This window comes from Alexandromys fortis, unplaced genomic scaffold (genome assembly GCF_014885135.2).
Source record: "Alexandromys fortis isolate MF-2015 unplaced genomic scaffold, M_Fortis_MF-2015_v1.1 scaffold_11, whole genome shotgun sequence".
In the NCBI taxonomy this organism is placed as follows: domain Eukaryota; kingdom Metazoa; phylum Chordata; class Mammalia; order Rodentia; family Cricetidae; genus Alexandromys; species Alexandromys fortis.
The window spans coordinates 17358946-17381853 of NW_026067912.1; the positions used below are offsets into that span (position 1 = coordinate 17358946).

A 22908-nucleotide genomic window follows, 5' to 3' on the forward strand; every position below is an offset into this window, starting at 1 on the left:
ATAGTTTTTGGTGTGAATTTGAGCAAGACTTTTTGGAGGCCTCCATAGGCTCATTACCTAATACTGTTTTTCCTGTCATTCAAGAGATAGATGGAAGATTTCTGTACAACTCTTACCACTTACTGGGCTCTTTGGTGAAGTGAATGAAGGTATTCCTTTAACTGTTCCTTTAGACCTCTTTTGAGATTTCCACTTGCTGTCCTGTGCTGACTTGGGGGTGGACTCTGAACTGGTCTTAGAAATTCAAGTGGCATCTAAGCATTCGTGGTTTCCCTTCAGTGCTCTCCTTTTGCCCTAGTGGTGGAAACCAGGTAAGGGAAGCGGAATGAGAAGGAAAACAGCACCGTCCATATTACCTCCGTCTCTAGGGTTGGATTCCTTGCTACTTACAAACTATTTCAATTGGGACATTTGATTTATTAAATGAAACATCTGGATTCTGCAGCTAAAAGTCATGTATTCTGAGAGCACTGCTGTGCCACAAATTTGAATAGTCAGCTTGGTCCTCAAATGCTGAAAGTTTGACTGCCCTCTAACTTGATAAAGCAAATATGGAAAACAAATACATGCCACCCACTCTGACTACCTTTCCCAGCATTCTTAGATAGGTTCTGCTTTCAGACTTGGGCCTGACTATGTAACCAGTCCAGTTTATTTCTACTTTCCCAATTTGTGTGCAATTAATTATATGCTTCCAAGAACTTTCTATGTACATGCCTCCTTGCTGTCTGTCTGTCTGAATCTGTGTGTGTGTGTACGTTGTGTATGTGTGTGGTTAATTTAATCTGTAGGTTCATCCAAATTGAGAATGATCCCACTTCTGCAATAATCACTGTTTGGAACAACTTGCACATGATTGACTGTGTGGGCATCCCCTCACCCCTTCGCTGTGTTGGTCGATTGGATTATTTTCTCTATCCCCAGGAGGCCCTTCTTTGAAGTACTGGCAGGGCAATGCGATCCTGCTTATCATGTTAAAAATTTAATGTGTTCATCAGACACACAGTCATCTTAAAACATGTACACGCACAAGTATCTTATTTTCATACCACTTTTGTTATTTTATTTCCTTTCTATTTTTCTAGTGTATTTCAAAACCATTGTAGTGATATGGTAACCTCAAATTCCATCTTTTTAAAGTTGAAGAAACAGAGGTCGGGGGGTAGCAAATTCACTTGCTCAGAGTCCCAGGGCCACAGGGCCATTTAACAGCAGTGTGGAGGATTGAATTATTTTTCAAGATCCTGTCTATTGGGTCACACAGGACTTTTAGAGTTGGGCTTTTAAGAAGAATTATTTGTATCCCGATGCAGCTTTTCTATATGAATACTAAATGTCTCCTCAATGCTCTGATGCTTGGGTTTCTAGGCAAAGGCAGTCTTCCTACCAATACAAAAAGAACAGGCTTCTGCATTATTATTATTATTATTATTATTATTTATTTATTTATTTTTAATTCTCAAGACAGGGTTTCTCCGTAGATTTTGGTTCCTGTCCTGGAACTAGCTCTTGTAGACCAGGCTGGCCTCGAACTCACAGAGATCCGCCTGCCTCTGCCTCCCGAGTGCTGGGAAAATAAGGCGTGCGCTACCACCGCCCGGCCTGCATTATTTGTTAAATAAATTAATCAAGCCAAAGATTTAAATCAAAACAAAACAAAAAACTGGAGCTACAGATATTTCTAAGTGCCTGGAAACATGCCAGGCTTGGGAAGACTTCTTGTGTATGGGAGTTTCTTAGTCCCTGTTGTTGTAAATGACTCAAGAATCAGATCACGGAAGACTTATGTTCAGAAGCTGATCATTTTATATATGAATGTTTTAAGTTTGAAAATGTCATTCAATTGAAATATTGGGAAGAAAGACTATTCTGGTTCAGTTTCCTGCACTGTCTTGTTTCGGGAAGCACAATAACTGCACCCCATCCCTTTGGTCTTCGTTATTAATTTTGCTGTGCGTACATTGTGCTCATTACTGGGCAGTTTAGGTCAGTAGTTGAGTCTGGCCTGACATTAGTGATGTTCAGGATTGGTGAGGTGTTGAACCAGGCAGCTGTGCAAATGTAGTAATGACTTACTTTTTCCAGAATGCTCTAATAATTATAAATAGAGATTCTTTGAGATTTTAAGGAAAGATCTTCTTGTCCATATTACCAGTTTCTATGGAAGACATTTTGAAAGCTGAATGGTTTTAAACCCTGTAATCTGGACATGAAATTCCACGGATGTGAGAAGCTCTGTGAGATTGTTCCTACAAGTGCCCTGTATGTCAGCAGCCTGCAGAGGTGCTTTACTCTCCGCTGGGGTTAATTAATGGTGGGCAGAAGGCAGTACAGAAAGCATAATTCTTTTCTCTTGCTTTTCCATGTTGTTCAGGCTTACTAGCAAATCGATCTTGTAGGATAAACGCCATGTTCTTGAAAATTAATTGGAATTCATTGTAGTATTGCATTGTAGCTCATAGAGTATAATATAATGCTTCTCAAATATAGTGAGGATTTTTGGAAGTGATTTTCTTTGGATAAGTTTATAAGAATAAAAATCCAGTTGATTTTCATGTTTCTCATGCAGTTTTGCTGAAAAAAATGTTAAAATTGATTTATAATTTTAGTCTAGTACAGCAAAGTACAATGTGGAGCTTCATTTTTTTCCTCCTTGGATTAGGTGATTGACATATTTATGAAGAAAAAATTAACATAATGTTTTTTATTATTGTTGATGTCTTTGTTCAATCTTTAATATCCTTCTATCTGACTTTAAGCAGTATTTTAAAAATAAAACCTACAACCTGCTACTGTTTTACAACAGGTCATGATTACCATTCAACTTGACAAAACTGTTACGTTCATGGTAGTTTTTAATAAAAACCCGTGTGTGCCAAGTGCTTTAAAGTAAAACAACTATACTCAAAATTATTGAAAAAATAATTCATGTAAGAAAAACTATTTAAAAATTCCTAGTATTCAAGATAGTTCAAGACTCATGAATATGACCCAATTTTGGAGAAAATCAATACATCCAAACTAACTTTAATGGAAACTAATGCATACAATGTATTTTAAATATCCTTTTCCAGGCTTTATTGAGCATCCGGATTCCTGGCTGTGTCTACCAAAGTGAACATGTGGAGCTTGAGGACAGGAAATGTGAATCACCCCCCAGATGATTGTGATTTACACTAAAGTCTCTGAACTAATGATGTAAATACAGTCTGATGGGTTTTGTTCTAAATTTCACTTGAAATGCAATGGACCCTGCAGAGGTCAATGTGGTCTTTGCAGTTATTTCCATGGCAACAAGAACTGGTTGTCTGAAGGACTGATAAAAGAAATATAGAAAAATGTATGAAGGCCCAAAGCAGCAACAAACTACTTACTTCATAATTTTGAATAGGAATAGCTCTATGTTTCACATGCAAATGTAGAGATAATGAATTGAATATCATAAAGTTTCTGTCTCTAAAGATATGCAATTTCTTCTTTGAGTATTCACATAAAGGGACCATTGAATATCAGATGCTAAATATATAAACTCCCTCTCTTTTAGGATTAGTGGCTCTATTTTTAGCCTGAGTCAATTCATAAAAATCAATGATTATTAGGTCCAATTATATCCACAAACTAGTGTTTAGATTACTGAATCTTAACTCTTTTTGACTATTAGAATCAGTTGAGCATCTCAAATGATAACAATTGCCTTGCCCTAACTTCAGACCAATTAAAGCAGACAGAGGGCTCAGAGTTGCTACTATATGCATCTTAATATCTTACCTATTCAGACCCTTTTCTTGAATAGAGTAACTTTATTATTTTTTTAACATGTGTGCAGGGAAAACTGGATAGAGTTTATATATTTTCATTTGTAATCCTGTTTTCTAAATCTGAGTTTATTTTAACGTGATGAATTTATTTTTCTTACTGCTTATGTGACCAGAGAGAGATTTAATTTTTCTGTAGGGTGCAATTATTTTTTGTATAGCATTTATTATCAAGACTTTATAAGTGGCTTTATTTGCTATGTCATGATTAGACTTGATTTAATTCTCATGGTGTATATAGTAGTAGCATCATATTGAATGATGTGGCATTCCTTTCTGTGTGTTGTGAATATGTTTTATTACCATTGGTTAATAAAGAAGTTGTCTTGGTCTATGGCAGGGCAGAATATAGCCAGGCAGGAAATCTGAACTGAGATATATAGAGAGAGTAGGTGGAGTCAAGGAGACGCTATATAGTTGCTGAAGGAGAAGGATGATAGAAAAGTACCAATAAGCCACAGCCTCATGGCAATACACAGGTTAATAGACATGGGTTAATTTAAGATATAAGTGCTAACTAGGAATATGCTTGAGTCATTGGCCAAATAGTGTTGTAATGAATATAGTTTCTGTGTGACTATTTGGGTCAGAGCAGCAGGAAAACAAAAGAACCACCTTTGTTTATACTATAATTTAAAATTAAGGAAATTGAAGCTTAGAGAAGTTGAAACTGATCCAAGTGATGCTTAATTGTTGAATAGTTTATAAACCACACACAGTATATAGTGTCTTCCACATCATCATGGGTATTGATATTATTGTTATAACATCACTGATATCAATCACATATCATTGATATTGACATACTTGTGTTTCCTAGAGAGTCATCTGGGTCACACCAGTCTTCCCAGGGTCTTTATAGAAAATATACTATGACTTGAGAGCTTGAGAGATACTGAGAAGTTGGAAATTTTCTGTCCATGACAACGTATTAAATATACTAAGATGCCACCTGGCAAGGAAATGTAGAGTGTGGTTCCTTTGGGGTTGTTTAACCATGAAACCGTCATTAATGAGGCACTTTCCAGTGGTACCTGTGATCAGAAATACTCCGAAGCAACCTTGTATTCTAGAAACGATTTCCTAGTGGGGGATGTTAGGCACTGAAGCTAGGACATAGTAAGTGGCCTACAGTGATGACACACGTGGCTGTGCTTGAACCTAAGTTTGGATAATTTATAAAATTCTCTTTTAATTTTTAATGTCATAACTCAAGGTTTAGGACTCTAATCGCTATTATTTATGATGATAAAGCTGAATTAAAATTTCTGAAAGATCAAATGTAACGTTGTATAGGCAAACATTTTGAAAACCATAAAATACTGAGTAAATAACAGAATTAGATAGTATAATCTAAAACAGTACCAAAATATTGTTTGTTTGTTTTTGTTTGTTTGTTTTTGACACAAAGTCTCATGTAGTCCAGGCTTCCCTCAAACTTAGTACATAGTAAAGGATGCTCTTGACTTTCTAATCCTCTTTCTATTTCTCGAGTGCTGGGATTACAGATTTGTGATAGCACATATAGGTTTGTGCGTGATTGGGACTGGGGAGTCCTACCCCAGAGCTTCATGCATATGAGGCCAGCATTATCTCAGTCAAGCTATATTCCAAGCCCTCCTATTGTTAACTTTCGAAGGAAATTAGTTTTATTCATCTCTGAACACATTTTAAGGATGAGCTGTTCTGAAAGGTGAGTTTTGCTAGTTATCACCATCTGACTTTTTTTTTTAATCATCAGTGGCTCAGAAACTTTGTATCCATGTGGGTATATTAAATAGTTCCTGGGAAATAAACTTAAGCTGTTTGTGGTTTCTGTATGCTGAATCAATAAATCATGAAACTAAGAGTCATGGAGCCTTTATCCCACCTGATTCTATTGACTGTGAGAATAAAAATTCTGATCAGTGACACACAGATTTTTTTACTTTAATAACAGTAAATATGTAGTAATATAATTTTTAGATATTTTCATAAGAGCTCATATATTTAAAGAAATAGTCATAGACAGAATCAGTGCAGGAGTCAAATTTTCTGATCATGCTTTACTGAGGAAATATAAGATTGATTAGAAAGAGTTGTGACTGAAATGGTCATACAACGTGGTTACCCAGATGCCAAACAACTCCTTTCTGGAACATATTCCTGGGCTGGGATATTCCTGGGGATCCCTTGATATGACAAGGAGTAATTTCCCGGTAGAGAACAAAGTCCAACTGATCCCATATTGAGAGGAGGTGAAAGACAGTTCCATTCCCCGACTCTCCGAGAAGGGTGAGTGAACTCAGAGCAAGCAGCAGACATTCTTTGTCACACCAAATTAAGCCTGCCACTGGCTTCTATGTCACCAAGTGAGTTAGTGTGGGGATTCTTCACAGCACTTTGAATGCAGGTAGAAAATAAATCTGCAGAGATCCGCAGCTAATGCATATGGAAATTCTCTCCCCTTCCCCTTCTCCACAGCACAGTTGGACTGCATTAATAATGGCTATGGGCCCAGGGAAATGAATGTAAATTTGGCAAGGCTCAGAAAAGATGGCTCCAACAAGAACTACTCTATCTTAGGTGAACAAGAAGGGGATGCAATAGTGTGGTGTGAGAGAATGTTCATTGTTGCAAAGTGTGGGTGTGGGTGAGCAGAAAACAGAAGATGCCATGAATTAGTTCAGACTTATGACTCTGCTTGGCTCTTCAAAGAAATATACATAATCTGAAAGCAAATGAGGTGCTTAGTGGCTCTACACCTATAGATGACAGCTAACTAGTGTATGAAAACCGGATGTTGCTGGGTTTCTGTCCAGAAATCATTTTGCCTATACCTCAATCCCCGAGTGGATCTCAGATGACATAATGCCCCTTGCATCCAAGTTCAACCATTATTCTTTCAGAGATGATCCCTAAGTCTTTAAGAGCCATGATATTAAGTTTTGAGTAAATAATACGTTTAAAACCTTGGGATCAATTTAATTAAAAATTAACAATGTTATAGAGTTACTTGTATACTTATTGAGAAGACATGGCTAAAGGGAATTTGAAATATATAAGTCTAGAGAATACATGAGACAGGAAGAGGAGGGGAAAGTTCACAAAGATGAAAAGAAGTGCACACAGAATTAGCATTTGCCCGTGATTTTCCCTGTTGTGTCTCAATTTTTGTTTGTGAAGAAAGGGTTATTTTTACTTTTAATGCATAAAGAAAACAGAAAGACGACAATGTTGGATAGAATAGGTTTTGTATGTACATGCATCCAGGAGTCTATATTCCCCTCAAACCCTGCATCGGTGTCTAGTACACTTCTGTTTCCCCGGGGCCCAAGTGGAGTGCCTGGAGTAGTGTATGTACATTTTGTTAGTGTAAAGGGAAAGGACATGATGGCCACTTCCGCCTAGTAGACTCAGGCACAAACAACACTCATTACAAACAGTTCCACTGGGAACACCTTCTGAAAAACTCAGTTATACAGTGTGGACTGAGGACTGTGTCCGAATCCCCTTTTCCTCTCGTAATAATTTGCCACATTCTACGTCTGTAGATAAAGTAGTCCCGGAAGTGGAGTTGGTCGGATGGGTTTGTTTACACTGCAGTCCATAAAAGAAACAAAAAGCCTTGCATGCAAAAGAAATGAGAAAAAAAATACAGAAAGTGAATAAATGAAAAGCAAGAATGAATGTTTAAATGAAAAATTAAAATAAAATGAAGCCAGCAGTTATGAAGCAGCACATTAAAGCATAATATATACAAGCGTTTATTCTTCGAATTAGTAGCATAAAACAAGACACCTCAAGAGCGGGTTGAAAGTTAGGGCAGATCAGTCCATTCTACCTATCACCTCAAGACAGTTTTCAAGAATGAGGTCCAGGGAAGGGGTGACCCATAGCCTCATAACTGCTTTATATTTTGGGGAGGGTTTCCATAGAGAAAGAAGGTTATAATAAATTATGCCTAGTGTCGAGCACTTAAAACACAGTTTTCACATCAAGAAAGTGGTTCTAGTATCTAGTTATTAATCAAAGCCAGCCACACAATTTTCAAGACTCTGTGAGAAATGGACATATGAAGTCCTATCTTGAAAATTATTAAAGTTTCATAATATTGATAGTAGAGCATTAAACAAGCTGTTTGTTAATAGCTCTTAGCTTTGAAATTCTAGTAGTATCGGTAGACTAAACTACTGGGTTAATATATTACAATGTCCTGAAGCTGTGTATTTTATTTATTTTAGTGAGGAATTATCTTAAATCACAGTCATTGTGGATTTCCCCCCAAAGCACTGAAGTTCTATGTGTAATGACTTTAAAAAATAAAATAAGTAAAAATGGCTTGACTATTGAAATTGCCCATTATCCTAGACGCAATTTTGAAAAATAAAGTATCAAATATATTTTATTGTCATTTTTTGTTATTTATCCTATCTGTAGGGAAATTGTATGAATTCTCTTTCTACACATTATATATATATATATATATATATATATATATATATATATATGTATTGATGTAAGTAAAATGCCAAATTTAAAAAACTGCTTTGTGTTTTTATAGAAGTTGTTTCACAAGAGCACATGTGCTCAGAATATATACTGAAGGTCTGGGTCCATTGCTCACAAGGGTCTCCTGTAATTTCGGATTTATGCCTCCCTTGCTCTTCCTATAGTTTCTATCTTAAGAGCAAATAACGGTTGAAGAAATGAACTGAGATTTGAATTTCCGCACTGTCATCCCAAATAGTGCTAATTAGATTTAGTGTACAAGACTCTTCCTCCTTCTCCTTAATAACTGAAAGAGCTACTGTGCCAGCGGCACCTGGCAGGGGTTCAATGCTCTTTGCTCTAACTCAGAAATGGCTCTTCTGGGCATCTAACTCATTAGACTGTGTGACAAAGAGGGAACATATCCTTCACATTTTCACATTTAAGACAAGTTCAAGGTAAAACTCCCCAGCCTTAGAAAGAGGTGACTCACCTGCTCAGAATCATTGTTCTTCCGTGATTTGTATATAAATTCTCCAATGGCTACAAACACAGAAAGGACAAGTCCCGCAGCCAGAACAATGAAGATGCCCCCAATATTTTCCACTCCCAGAGCACTGGCTTCCTTACTCTCTTCTTCGGGGCAGCCGTTTCCTCGCCACCATTTCTCTTTCATCATGTGCAGCTTCCCTTCTTCTTGTAGTTGAAGAATGGCAATTGTGATTTTATCCCGGTAAGGAGAGCCTGGAAGTTGGGCATGATTTGGATGTTGGTCATCAACGGGATAAGACAATGTCAAGTCATTTCACTATCTTAGTAATGAATACTCCAGAGTGCTGCAAACTTGATGTAAGAATCTATTAGTCAAAGTTGGGAATTTCCAATCTTATATCTTGAAGACTCTAGTTAGAAGGAGAGGTGACATGTTGAGGTTTACTCTGGCCCAGGGTGTTTTTTATTCTAAATTAAGATACATTAAATAGGAATTTTATGACATTCCTGCTTCTGCTGAGTTCTTCACTAAATCCGTATTTAGTCATGAGATTTGTTGTTTCAACTCTACCTTTTCTGGCCTTTTGGTGATCTCTTTTTGTGGCTGAGTTTTGCTGTTCTTCCGTTTATTTTCCTAACTTCATTAGAGTCCCGCTATGGCCATATTTCTGGACAAGGGAAGCTAAAGTGATGGATAACATTTCTATTCTCATGTCATACCCCTTCCCAACATGCTCTGCTTGCTCTCTTTCCTCAGATACATTGCAACAAGAAAACACTTTCAAGTCACCAGTGACGGAAGAGTCCTGGAGTAGAAGGAATTTGGGTTCTAGGGCTGTTGCATGAAGCAGATCCTTTCTTTTACCCTAGACTGAGCTATGACAATCAAGGAATGTTTACTGTGCAAGGCTGTTGTGGAATATTACTTTAAGGTGTGTTACATTTGTTTATGTCTGGAACATTTGTTTAATTATGTAAATATGTGTTATATTCTTTTATGTTACATTTGTTCAACTCTGTGAAGCTGTATTACTTTGCCTGTTTAAAACATATGATGGTCCAATAAAAAACTGAACAGCCAATAGTGAGTCAGGAAAAAGGATAGGTACGGCTTGCAGGCAGAGAGGATAAATAGAGGAAGAAATCTGAGAAAAGAAAGAGAAGGAGCAAGAGAACCAGGAGACGGGGACTGTAGGGGCCAGCCACCCAACCTCATAGCCAGTCACGGAAGTCACAGAATAAGAGTGAAAGTAAGATTATGAAAGAAAAGGAAAAAGACAAGAGACGAAAGGTAGATGAAATAATTTAAGTTAATAAAGCTGGCTAGAAACAAGCCAAGCCAAGGCTGGACATTTATAAGAAAGAATAAGACTCCATGTGTGATTTATTTGGGTTCTTCAAAAGAGCCAAGAGTAAAAAGAGTAAAACAATCAACAACATAAGACATTGAAAAATTTCAGGTGTTGTTTACAGTGGTTCATCCGTAGTGATTCGTGTTCCAATCAAGATAAATTATGTTCTAAATAATTCTGAGGTGCTATAATAGTCGACGGCAAGAACTTGGTAATATTTATGGTCTGTCTTCTTGTAATTCCACTGAAACTTTAATTATAAAGGAAATTATTATAGAAAATGCCAAAGTACATATATTGAGACATAGTCTCTTAATTCCTGTGTTAATCAATGCAAAAGAGGTAAAACAAGATTCCTTTACTTGTTTATGCCCCTGGATGGCGACAGTTTTGGTAGTATTTCATCTCCTCAGTAGTAGGTAGCTCTCTTTGCTTACAAAGCTTAAAGCCATTCCAGGTAAAGGCAAAGTGAAAAGTCAGTTATCTTAAAGGCAAGGAAAAAATTTTAAAAAATAATAAAGTCAAGACCGTTTGTCAAAGAGATTTAAAGAAATTTAAAATCTGAAGGTGTGTTTAGGAGTCAAGAATCCAAGTCATTTCTCCTCTTTCCTTACATCTCAGCGCTAGTTCTGTGAAAGTGCTTCTGGTTGCCTCCCATCCCTACAGATGACTTATGTCTTACGCCACAGCCAAAGTTCTCTAAGCTCAGGCTCAGTATTTTGTCATTTGTCATTTATTTCCGCATAAGACTTAAAAAGTAATTGTCAGCACTCCAAATCTACTTTAAAGGAGGAGTGGAATACTTTGGAGGGGTTATTGTAGCTTGTCAGTTCAGAGTATGGATTTTTGGCTGAGAAAAATTGATTTTGAAAACCGAGTAAGAGATATCAACTACTTGCTTAAGATTTCCCAGAACAATGGGTGGAGGCAAAATTAGCAGCGTTAATATCCCTAGAGTGCACAGGCAAATGACAGACCCTGGAGTGTTTTACTCTTAGGTACATGGAAGCGTTATGACGAGCATGAGAGCAATACTCCTAGCCCTGGCTGCACAGTCGTCATAGTGATATACGCAGTGGGTGCACAATAAATGCTTGCTGCCACTCTCCTCCTGCCTTCAGGCTGCGCGAGACCTAACACCTTATGGACAGATGGAGATCCAATCTCTGCTTAATGTTGGTCTTTAAGGAAGGCAATTTCCAGTCTTCCAGGAACCTGTTTAAATCTTAACTGCTCTCACTCTCTTGAAGTTTGATGTTAAATCCCTCAGGAGGCACATTTCTAGAGCCTCTGAGCAGCAGTTTTCAATTTTAGCTTGTGACTGAGCCAACTTTGCCAATCTTCTATCACGGGAGAGACTTTGGAGTCTCTGGGGACTCAGGACAAGACTAGACGTGGCAGAGACCTTTTCATATCTGCATATCTTTTAGGTTCAATTTTAGCTCCTTCTAAAGTGGTCCTGGTTGACATCAGAACTGACTTCTTGCAAATCTTTTGGGAAAAATGATGTGTGTGTACCCATGGATCGTCCTGAATAGCAACTGATCTCCCTTAAAGTATAAATTCATCACAAAAGAAGCATCTCTTAAATGTTTCCAGCAGCTGTATTCCCCGTGGATGAGTTCACTCTGAAGCCCACCATCTGTTCCAATTATTCGCTCATTGTTTTTGCTTTAAAAGCATGACAGGTTTATCACCAGTATGAAAAATTCCTAGAGTGTATTTCTTGTCATCTAGGAAGGGGAGATGGATGCTCTTTAACATTAGCGTTTGTGATAGGTAAAGTTGGCAGGAGAGACTGAATGAGTCTGTTGAGGTCTCTCGGTGTAATAGATATCATACTATGTAAATGTAGACTGTAGACCCGTCACAGAGTCAGCCATTCACGGGTGTGTGTTTGTGTGTGTGTGTGGTGGGGGTAGAATGCAATCCACAAATCACTGTATTCACTCAGCAGAGTAGCAGAAAGAATAAGCTCCCACAGTTCTAGCCTCACCACCACTATACTGCCAGAAAATTTAGATTTCAAGTATTCCATTCTTTTTTTTTTTATTTTGTTTTCAGAGTTAAGGATCAAAACCATGGCCTTGCACTTGCTGGGCAAGCAGTTCACCACTGAGCAGAATCCTCAGCCTCTAGGTATTCTTTAAAAGGAACAGCAATTGAAATTCTCATGTTCGCATGCTGCCACTCTCGGAGTGATACCCATTCTGTTTCCTACCACACAGAAAACCTGGTGTCAAAGAGGGGTGCAGAAGGGGTAGGGTAGGTAGGGAAGGTGTGATAGAAGATGAGAGGAGAAAGTTTCGGTGTCAGGTAATCCAGCTTAAAGGTAGCTGAGTTAAGAAACTCTAGTTGCCACAGTGTGTCACAATCAACCCTGGGCTCCCAGTAGTGCAAAGATTAAGGCACAGGCATCCATTCCTGATGTTTTTTTTTTTTCCTCTGACTTGTGTTTCATTTACTAAACCAGTGGTGAGGAAGCATAAGGAAATTTTTCTCATCTTCTGTCATGTATATTATGTGAAATGAGATAGCCAAGTGGGGTCAGGGAGATAGGACATTGATATAAGACCAAAATGATCCTTATGTCCATTTAGTTGTTGTCTAACAGTCTTCTTCAGCTGCCTGAAAACAAGCTGAATGAATTATATAAGAGTTCCCACTGGGAGAACTACCAGGATCACTGGTATTTCTATCAGGAAATCTCATGAGAATTAGATGGCCACCCAGCTTTATTCCTTTGCCTGATCCTTTCCCTGCGATACTCACTAGCTTTCTTCTTTGAGTCTTCAAGGTAAGCGTCACTTTGGATCTATTGCACCACTGGGATGCTCTCATTGTTTAACCTTTGTGTCTTTGGGATACATTTGTTTCCTCCTTGTTTCTGTGTCATATGACCTTTGAGACTCTTGAAGGTGTGCTTCTAATTGCTCATTTCGATTGTTTCTATGCCATCTTGTCTATTGGTCCAGTTGTCATCTACGTCCATGATGTGATATTTTGCTCTGTATGTTTCTGTGTGACACCTTTTTTTTCTTAAAAGAAAAAAATGCCATTTGAATTTGACAATAAATTTTAAACATGCCTCTAATACTGATAATACATCCGTCTATATTATTATTATTGTTAATTATAATGATGACGATACATTTGATGATGATGATGATCACACTCATCCTATATCCCTAAGAGCACTTCATAAAAAGGCTTAACTGACCATAGAGGCTAAATTCGTTACCACAAATTGAACTGACCGTAGAGGTTTAGATTTATTAAACAAATGGAGGTTAATCTGTTACCACCTCCATGCTCTAGACAGTGGTGGGGAAGTGTAACCAAAGGATAAAATATGCATGAGCCAATAGTAGTACCACAGGGACTCTCACCCTGCGAGCTTCTTCAGGGGGCCTGGGATTTCTACAAACTTCAAAGGCATTTTACAAAGGTAAAATGTTGTTCAGGTCTCCAGCTTTATCCCACTAAAGAAGACACCCAGAACATTGCTAGGCAACTGTGCTCCAGCTGATCAGCTCCAAACTATCTCCTATCTTAATTTCCTCTTGCCTCAAGGGGATGTCTAAAATCCCTAATTCTTTGTCTCATGACACAACAGAGTTTTGACATTCTGCTACCTTCTCAAATGTTTAAAACTGTGCGTGTGTATGTGTGTGTGTGACTAGCCTGTTGTTCAGTTTTTGTTTTGTTCATGGGTTAGCTTAGTTCTCAACTCGATACTGCCTGGAATCTCCTAGGAAGAGGTGCACAATGAAGCATTGCTTACATTGGGTTTGCCTGTGGGGAGGGAGGTCTTAATTAAACTGGTTACATGGGAAGATCTAGACCATTGTTGGGCAGCACTACCCCTATGCGGGGGCCCTTTAACTGTATTAAGAGTGGAGAAACCCAGCTAAACACAAGCAAGCAAGTAAACAGGTCTGCATTCCTGTCTCTCTGTTCTTGACCGAGGGCGTGATCAGGTGCTTCCAGCTCTTGCAACTGTGATTGCCCTGCTAGAATGGACTGTAGCCATGGAATTGTGATTGGAATAAACTCCTCTCTCCCCTGAGTTGCTATTTGTCGGTGCTATTTTATTATTACAGCAATAGAAATGAAACCGAGACATTGCCTGAAGACGATTCATAAACCTCACCAATCAGATAGCTAAGCTAGCCCAAAATTTCAATAATATGGTAATAGTCATTTTTACTTGCATTAGTTTGCCTCAAAACTGCAGAGCCCTAGATTTGTAGATTGTTATTTAAGATAGAACCTGTAGCCCATGTGCTGAAGGTAGAGGCTGTTTTCATTTAACAAATGCGGACAAGTGCAACAAAATCTAAGTGTTATCCAGTGTGGTAGTGAGGTTCGGGAGTGCTTATCCCTAAGAGAGCTTGACTGTGGGGTTTAAAAACCAGTGGCAGGTCTTGGTCACCTTGGTTTGTGTCGTCTGGAGTTGAGAGTTCCACCTGCTGATGACACTGCTGCCAGATTTTAAGCCCTTGTCAACCAAAGATCTAGTTCCAATAAGCTCTTTGGACCAGCGCCTTCTACCCAAACCATTCCTAAGTAGCTTTGTTTGTTTGTTTGCTTGCTTGCTTGCTTGTGGCATCTAATGAAAGTTCAGCCAGAATAACATGATAAACCAGACCACCCCTCTCCTCTGCTCAGCTCAGAGCAGCCACAAGAAGAGGCATCTAAGGAATCTACTAAGGCTGGATTGGTTGCTCTTTCTGAGAAGAATGTGGAGTGAAGGCCAGTGGCTCTAGCTAATCAAAATGCAGTGGACAGATGACTCAAATGACCATGGTGTGTGCCCACCTCTAGCTTATCTATAGCACACGATTCCTGCACACAAGTCTCAGGGAACATGTGGAGGACAGGGGGCAAAGATTGTAAGAGGCAGGGCACCAACATTTCACTGTAAGTTTTGCCATCTATCTATGACAGGAAAGCTGAACCTAGGAAATCTCAAAATGGCTACCGGAACAAGACCTGAGCAATTCAACACTGGTGAGACACTCCAGTGTAGATGAGGCGAATCTCATGAATTTCACCCTAGAATAAGAACTGAAAGCAATGAACAACTGCTCAGAGAATTAGTTTTCCCCAGGGATGAGCTCCCATTTGTAATTCTGTAGCAATCAGCTCTAGAAATATGCATGTAGGTAACACTGAACATGCTCAACAGGATGGATTTTTATGTATGTAAACAGCAGTGGTTAAAGAAGAGGAAGTGGTGAATTCTGGGGGAAGCAGACACAGAAGAGGTAGAAAAGGGAAAAAGAAATGATGTAATTTACATTTTTATGAAAGTTTTAAAAATTAAAAGAATAAAGAGACCAGAAAATGGAGCCCATCTCCTATTACAGATCTTCACAAGCATGGTCTACGGATCCCAGATTGTTCAAGGAATGCTGTAATCTTACTCTCCAGAGCTGCGACCCTGCACTCTGTGACCAGACCCTTTAGCCAGCGCTGCTCTTATCTGAATGGCAGAGACAGCACAACTGGAAATTAGATACACAGTGGCTCACACAAACTTCCTACAACTGTGGTAATCTTCCTTTGAATGAAGCAAATGGAGCATAGAAAACTGGACAAGAGAAGCTTAGCCCCACTGTAAAAGTGTATTCCTCAAATGGAGACCCCCCCCCCAGCCCATTTCTCTATGCTTCTATACTGGTTATCACTCAGCCTGGCGTTCTCTCCAAGCAGATTCAGGTAAGGCATTCTCCAGTACACCCCAATATACCCAGCAAACTATTCTTACAAAAGAACTGAGGGCCAAGAAGGGAGTTACAGCTCCCTCGTGTAATTGTTCTTCTGAGGATCTAGAGACAACAGTGACCAGAAAGGTAGTTTCTCAGAATATATGCTAATATTTCCAACAAGTAAACAAACTGTTTGTGCAATGGAAGCTCTTTATTTGGTTAATTTATATTAACATGGTGAATATTGTTGATTATGGGTTGAAAACAGTTTTTAAAACAAAATTAATTGGTTGTCAAATTATTAACTTTAGGAAATTTATTTCACCTAAATTATGACTTTGTGTTTTGTTGGGAAAATGAAATATCTGACCATACATGTTCTTAACGTCCTATAGATCTTCTGATGACTGCTGAGAAGGCCTCTCTTAGACAAGCCATGGTCTCCGACAGTCTTCAGTTGACAGCATTCCCTAGCAAAGCAAACCCTCTTGACTCATGATCCCTGCTTGGCTTCTGTAAACACTGAAGTTTATGATCCCTGCCTGACATTGATGGTCACACTGCATAATCCCTGCCAAACATGGCAACAAATTACAAGTACGGACAATAAGTCAAGTTTACCCTTGGCCCTTGTTTATACGGCTCAGCAGCCACTACACTTTCTGTAGCTTTAGCCCCCAGGTCTGAAAGTCCTTATTTTTCTCCTTTGGATTACCAAAGCTTCACTTGAGAGGAACAGGATACCTTTAGGGCAGAAGCCCACAAGCACAGTGTTCTATAGAGAGAGGTAACGGGAAGAATTTTCTTCGTAGAAAGCATCAGTAATTGTTTCCTGGACACAGACACTTTTTCTGTTTATTCCTGTTTTGTCATAGATGAGGGTAGTATATGAGTGTGTGTTCTTTCTAGGCAACAGGGTCCCGAGGAAGCACAGTAATATTATACAGAACAAATAGGAAATCTGGAGGTTTTAGGTAGTTATTTTTTGACTCTACTGTCTGATCAAAGTTCAAACTTTAATTTCTACCCCCCTTTTTTTGACATATTTGTTATTGTCGTCCCATTTATTGAGAATGGAACAATAGCCTCCCATATTCAGAATTAATTTTCATCTATATGTAGAACTAATTTCCTTATAGTCTAACGTAACTTAAGGCATTAAAAGCTAGGTACAGATAGGTATTCAAGAAAATAATGTATGGAGGATAATTAGGAAAATATATTTTTTAATATTGATGAAAAATCACACAAATATTAAACATTTATTGTGGTGAGATATAAAAAATAGTAGTTGAAAATTTATTAGACTAAGCATCTGAGCTTCCTCAATTTAAACCATGCCTTATTTTTTTACGGACATTGCGCTTCCTGGTGAGTCTACCGCAGACATTGCATGCTTCTCAATATGTTGGATACTTGCCACCAGCATGGCCCAGCTTAGCCTTGGCAAGCGCCTTGCCCTCTTACCTATAGGAGTTCCCACTCCGTAACCTTTGGAGTCTATGAGGCCCCCGATCTGGGTGAGGTTGCAGTTCCTCTGCGTCACGTACTCAATGCTGGTGGACTCCATCAGCAGGGCATAGTCGGTGGTCAGCACTCTCTGGATCCCCTCATCGCTGTTTTTAACCAGTGCGCTCTGTTGCCTGCTGCTCATAAAAGCCCACATTTTCTCGTAGGTGGAGATCTTTGATTTCTGTAGAGAGGAAAAAAAGCACACCCACCAGCAGAAGAGTGCTGAAAAATAAATGGCCTGAAGCCATTCACCATCCTCGTGGGTCCAATAATAAAGGGGACACTTTCTGTAGGCCCGGAACTGATTTGGTGAGACTAGGACTTCCGCCTTACAGGAAGCTGAGAAGAGCGCAGTTCACTACAGAAGATTACGTGGAGATGCTTTGATCGGAAGACAAGAAGACCTTGTCAGATGGATGTCATGGCTCAAGGACCTCTTCTTGATTTTGGTTAGGGAGGAAAGGACATGAATATCAACAACACTTGTCTAGCGACCCATTAACATTTGAGAAGAGTGTTTCTCTGTCCATGTGGGCAAAGCTGAGGCCCTCTCCTTCCAGGACTCTACTCATTTACTCAGCTTCCCTCCTACCGCTGGACCTCAGTGGCTGCTTTGCTTTGTGTTTTCAGGTACGGAAGCTCCAGTGCCTGGCCAACACTAATTTACTAGGAATAGTCTGGGTATGTCACTTGCATTCTCTCCTTTGTACAAGAAGTACATCTGTGGCTAAATTTTCTGCAAAATAGGGGATGCAAATGCTCTCTTCTAGTCAATATTCAAATCAGAAGGATCTCCCTACTATATATATANTCCCATTGCAATCATATTTTAGATAACAAGGTCTGCATATCTCATTTTAAAGTGTTCTATGATTTTCATGTCTTTTATGCAGCTTTTTGGTAGAATCAATAATAGACTATATATATGACAGATTATATATGCATCTATACATAGACCCCATTACCTCATTATTTTCTTTTCTTTCTTAAAACATACTGCCTACATTTCCATATTGCTTAGATATGAATTTCCATTCTTTTGAATAGTGATCTATGATTAGGCATTTTACATTTTTACTCTGTAATTTCCATAACGTTTCAAGTTTTTCCCCTGAATTTGTCTTCATTTGCATCAGCACACCCTTCCATTTATTTCAAAGATGAATGTCATCGTGGAAATTACGGATGTTTTCAAGCTAAAGCCAGTTCTGACACATATAGACACCTTGGTATGGGAAGGGCCTGGAGACACGGAATGAAGTAGTTTTGTAATTGGCTCTGGTAGTTTGTTTATGCTCAGACATTCTTGGAATTCATTTGGCTCTTAGGTCTATTTAAGACTTGGGTTAACAGAATAGGCCTCATGAGTTGGCGTGGAGAGAGACAGATGGCTTTGGATAGGATTGTTAGGCATTTAAAGAGCCCCCTGAGAAAGATCTTATGAGACAGATAGCAATTCAGTACTCATACCTTGTACTTGGTGATGTTTTATGAGACCCATTCTGTCACGATGAAGCCCCTAGGACTTACTCCACAGCCCCAGGAGAGCTGAAAATTGGAGCTCATGTCTCCACAACAAAGGTGTGTGCTGGGTGCTGGCCGATTCTTCATTTGTTTTGTGGTTCCAGCCTTAAAGAGTCTGATACGCCTAAGTTTTTAGTGAAGAGAAGATCTACTTATGCAAAGGCTGGGAGGTCACCTTTTTTTTTTTTTCCAGCAAATTATTCCTTCCTCAGAAAACTAGCTTAAGGGGAAATAATTTTCTTTGAAGTATGACAATTTAAAGCTATCTGAAACTTTAGAGATAGAGTCACCTAAACTATCATTTTTATAGATGAGGAACTTGCAGTACAGACTGTTTGGAGACTCCAGAAAGTGACAATGAAAGTTACTATCAGAACTAATCCTAGACCCCAGGAACTGCACCTGTTCATTCAGTGTTCCTTCCCATGGTCCTTGCTGACCTGGTAGGGTAGATGTCAACATCGCCAGAACTGTTTGACAGTGACTTTAATCTTCTTTGATCTACATGCACAAACACAACATTTATTAAAGGACCGGCATCCTCTATAGGCCTTTCGGCTATTTGGTTTTATGTTGGTACAGCATAGAACAACATAGCTTCCAAGTAAAAGTTTCACAGAACATTCGTTTTTTTTTTCATTATTTTAAATTTCATTAAGTTGAAATGTCTTTGTTAGAAAATTGGTTTTTTTTTTCTGTAGAAGTAAGAGGAAGACAATAAATTTCTATCTTATCTGGGGTAAGGGGGAAGCACGCAGGGGCCTTCAAGTCACACAGTCACTTGGAGATAGTGGATTTTCATCATTGGATATCTACCAAGAAAAATTTGCTGGGAAATATCTCTCTCTCTTAAGGATTCTCCAAGTCCATGGCTCTGTTCCCTATATCAGGCCCTTTGTATAACAGGTCCTGGGAGAAAGGCCCCATAAAGGTCACAGTTGGTAGGCAGATGAGCCACTACCAAACCGAGGGCTCTTTCCAGCTTAGCCCCGAGTTTTAACCACCATAATGCTATACTCAGGCAGGTTTATTTTTTGTCAGGTTTTAAAATATCGATTTCAGAGTAAATTTGGTGTTTACCTTTTAATAGATAATTTTATTAGTTGTCAAGATGAAAATCTTAATACCTCTTAAAACTATGAGTATGCCTTGCCAAAAATTATTATTTTTTAATTGCTAAAAGACCCAATTAAGCATTTGAATGAGAAGCCTGGGTGTTCTTCCTTTCCTAAGCCTGCTCCAGACTTAGATTTAAGAGTCAGCCTCCTGATTCACTCCACATAATACACAGATTATTAATGCATGGGGATAGTGATCACCTCTCATTTCACTCAATATGTCCAAAGTCAATTAGAATTCCCATATCCTTAGAGGACTCAGGGTTCGATGAACTCCTTGGGATGGTTCAGCCTGATTATATATCCGTCTTTATGCTGATAAACACGGGTGACAGATGATAAACATTTCTTATCAAGTATCAGTTGGAAGGCAGAGTCACTGTAACAAAGATGATGATTATTTCCTTCTTACTTCACGCCTTGTAATGCTCGCAGGCTGAGTACTCCCAAGGTGGTGGCTTTCAATGTGTACGTGGGCATTAAAAACTGTTGAGAATAGTGATAGCAATGAGCACAGACAATGCTTACTGTGTCACACGCCCTGCTCTGAGCATGTTGCATGCACTCATTCATTTAATTGGAGAGGTACCATTAGGTTGTCTGCTCTACGGATGTAGAAATAGAATATCACACTGAAAAGTAATAAAGCTAGGGTCTCATTTTAGTACTCTTGTTCCAGAGTCTAGGTTCTTAGTCAAAGGAAATTGTTTGTTTGAATGGAAAAATCCATGAAATTCATAGACAGGTGAATATTTTAGCGGGCCTAACTCATGTTATAAAGAAATCACCTAAGTGTTTGTAAGGTGCACTCTGCTGTAGAGGGATGCTCAAGAACCTGCACTTTGCATATCATATCTTGAGAGTATCTAATGACTTTCAACAGATTCTATTCATTTGAACAAAAACTCAGTGTCTCAAGAAGTGCAGCAGCAATTGGGATCTGGAAGATAATGTGGATATTGTTTGTATTTTCCCTTGCCTTTTGTAGCATTTTGTTTTTCCTATAGTTCTGTTCTCAGCTGCTGGCTTGTCATGGCAGGATATGAGAGGCGAGAGCACTCCAGTACAGGATGCTTTTAAGATGGCCAGAACCTCCATTTTCTAGATATATCTTTCTGATGTTTCATTTCTATTGAGGTAAGTATTGCTTATCACAGTGTTTCTCCAACCAAGTTATATGGCACTTACAGGGAAAATATATGATCCTATTATTCAGTAGAATCAATATCTATAAAATCCTGCTTTGGGCCAGAGTATTTGAAGGTCTTATGTTCACAAGTGTTTACACATGTTTCCCTTACTTATTTTCATAATCGTACACATGTGCATATTAGGAATAACTTATTGAGATTTTCTCTTTGGCATTGTGTCAAAAGTGACCTTATACATGTACAATGTGTCATACAGAGCAAATCAATGATCAAAATAATTCTGTGTTAAGTATCTTAAAAAGTACCCTTAAATATCAACAAAAGATATTGACAATTCAGGATCCAAGCTTATGAAGCCGGCATACAGAGGGGAATTCCCTGCCTGAAAGACAGCTGTTTCACTTAATACAATGAAATTTCATTAAGTGATAATATCTCACACCATGTTGAAACTTGATTTAATTTAGCAATAATCAATTGAAGGAAGACTATTAGAAGAGAGTCTGTGATGCAGTGGGGACTCTGTCTTTCCAGGTATGCTGATTTTGTCTGATCATACCCTCACCGTGAATCAATAGAAAACTATGGCATTGGAACATTCTCTGAAGCTATACAATTCATTGGTTCCTTCAGGGAATTCTCCTGGTGAGACTTAAACATCTTTGCTCAAATATGTCTCACATTTCTCTCCCATCCACAGTTAAAGATTGGTATATTACCAGCAATATGCCACACTTTTTAAAAGGTTAGGTTAACTTAAAGCCATTTTTTTCCAAGTGAATACATTTTTATCTTCTGACACTGGAGGTAAAGGAACTTGCATTTTCAAACAAGAAGATCTTATAGGAAGAATGTCTTTCAGGGTGGAAAAGGTTGAGGGATTTCTCTCATTTTCTGTTTCCCCGTGGTTTTGTTTGAACTCTGTCTCCCTGCAATAGCATCAGTTCCACAGGTGTTGAAGGCTCGGTGACCTCCTTGAAATAGTCTTTGCTTTGCTGATGGTACTAGCCACTTACTGCAAAGAGATTATACCCGGCTACAACTCCTAATTCCCACAGCTGGTTCAAAGTCCCCAGACCATGAAAGCCAGAAATGGCAAGTCTGTGATGATTATTTTAAAACCCATTTTATCCAAGTCGCTTTAGACAGAATCTAGATCTAATCTCTATAATCCCCTGGCTTGAGTCCGAGAAGACAGTGATTTGGTACAAGGCAAGGCTCTACTGAGAAGTCCTTACAAGACTATTTCATAGCCAATTTGGCCCATGGGAATTCTGTTCGCCCCACTTCCTGGTGGTGCAATGTAAGCTTACTGTATTTAGCAGGCTGTGTGTGACACAGTTGTCTATTGCAATTCCTATCTCTAGGCTTTGCAGAAGGTTTAAGCCTTTCCTCCTCCTATCTTCTACCATGCAACCTCAGTGCTGACATCATGGAGACACTGGAAAGATACTGAGCTGAATTCAGTTGAATTGCCTTGCTGAGTTCTAAGGGTAGCTGCTTCCCTCGCTGCTCACCAACCATTTGGGATATAGTTCTGCAAAGGCGATGCATGTGCTCAGGAAAGGTTTCCAAGGGGGTTTCTTTGAATTTCTTTTTCAGATTTTGGGTCTTGGCACTGGCTTGGGATTTAAGAGAAGGCACATTTTTTTTCTCTAGAGATTGATGAGCAAAAAGGCTGAACAAAGACCAGAGCAGAGCAATTTGAAGTCTGCAGAGAGTGAACCTGTGAGCACTTTTAGAGTTAAAACTTCATGATA

The 22908-nt window shown here is 38.8% G+C and overlaps 1 protein-coding gene across 10 annotated transcripts in view; it reads right to left on the reverse strand.

The window, feature by feature from the left end:
* Grik1 (glutamate ionotropic receptor kainate type subunit 1) overlaps positions 1–22908 on the reverse strand; it is a 299271-nt gene that overhangs the window by 7957 nt on the left and 268406 nt on the right. For 6 of the 10 annotated variants that reach the window (XM_050138615.1, XM_050138611.1, XM_050138617.1 and 3 more), the window contains 2 exons: positions 17311–17536; positions 8779–9029 (listed from right to left, as the gene is read on the reverse strand). In XM_050138615.1, the coding sequence (XP_049994572.1) occupies positions 8779–9029; positions 17311–17536 (477 nt within the window). Of the gene's footprint in view, positions 1–7249; positions 7422–8778; positions 9030–17310; positions 17537–22908 lie in introns of those variants that run through there. The other 4 variants (XM_050138620.1, XM_050138612.1, XM_050138614.1 and 1 more) reach the window with 4 other exon arrangements.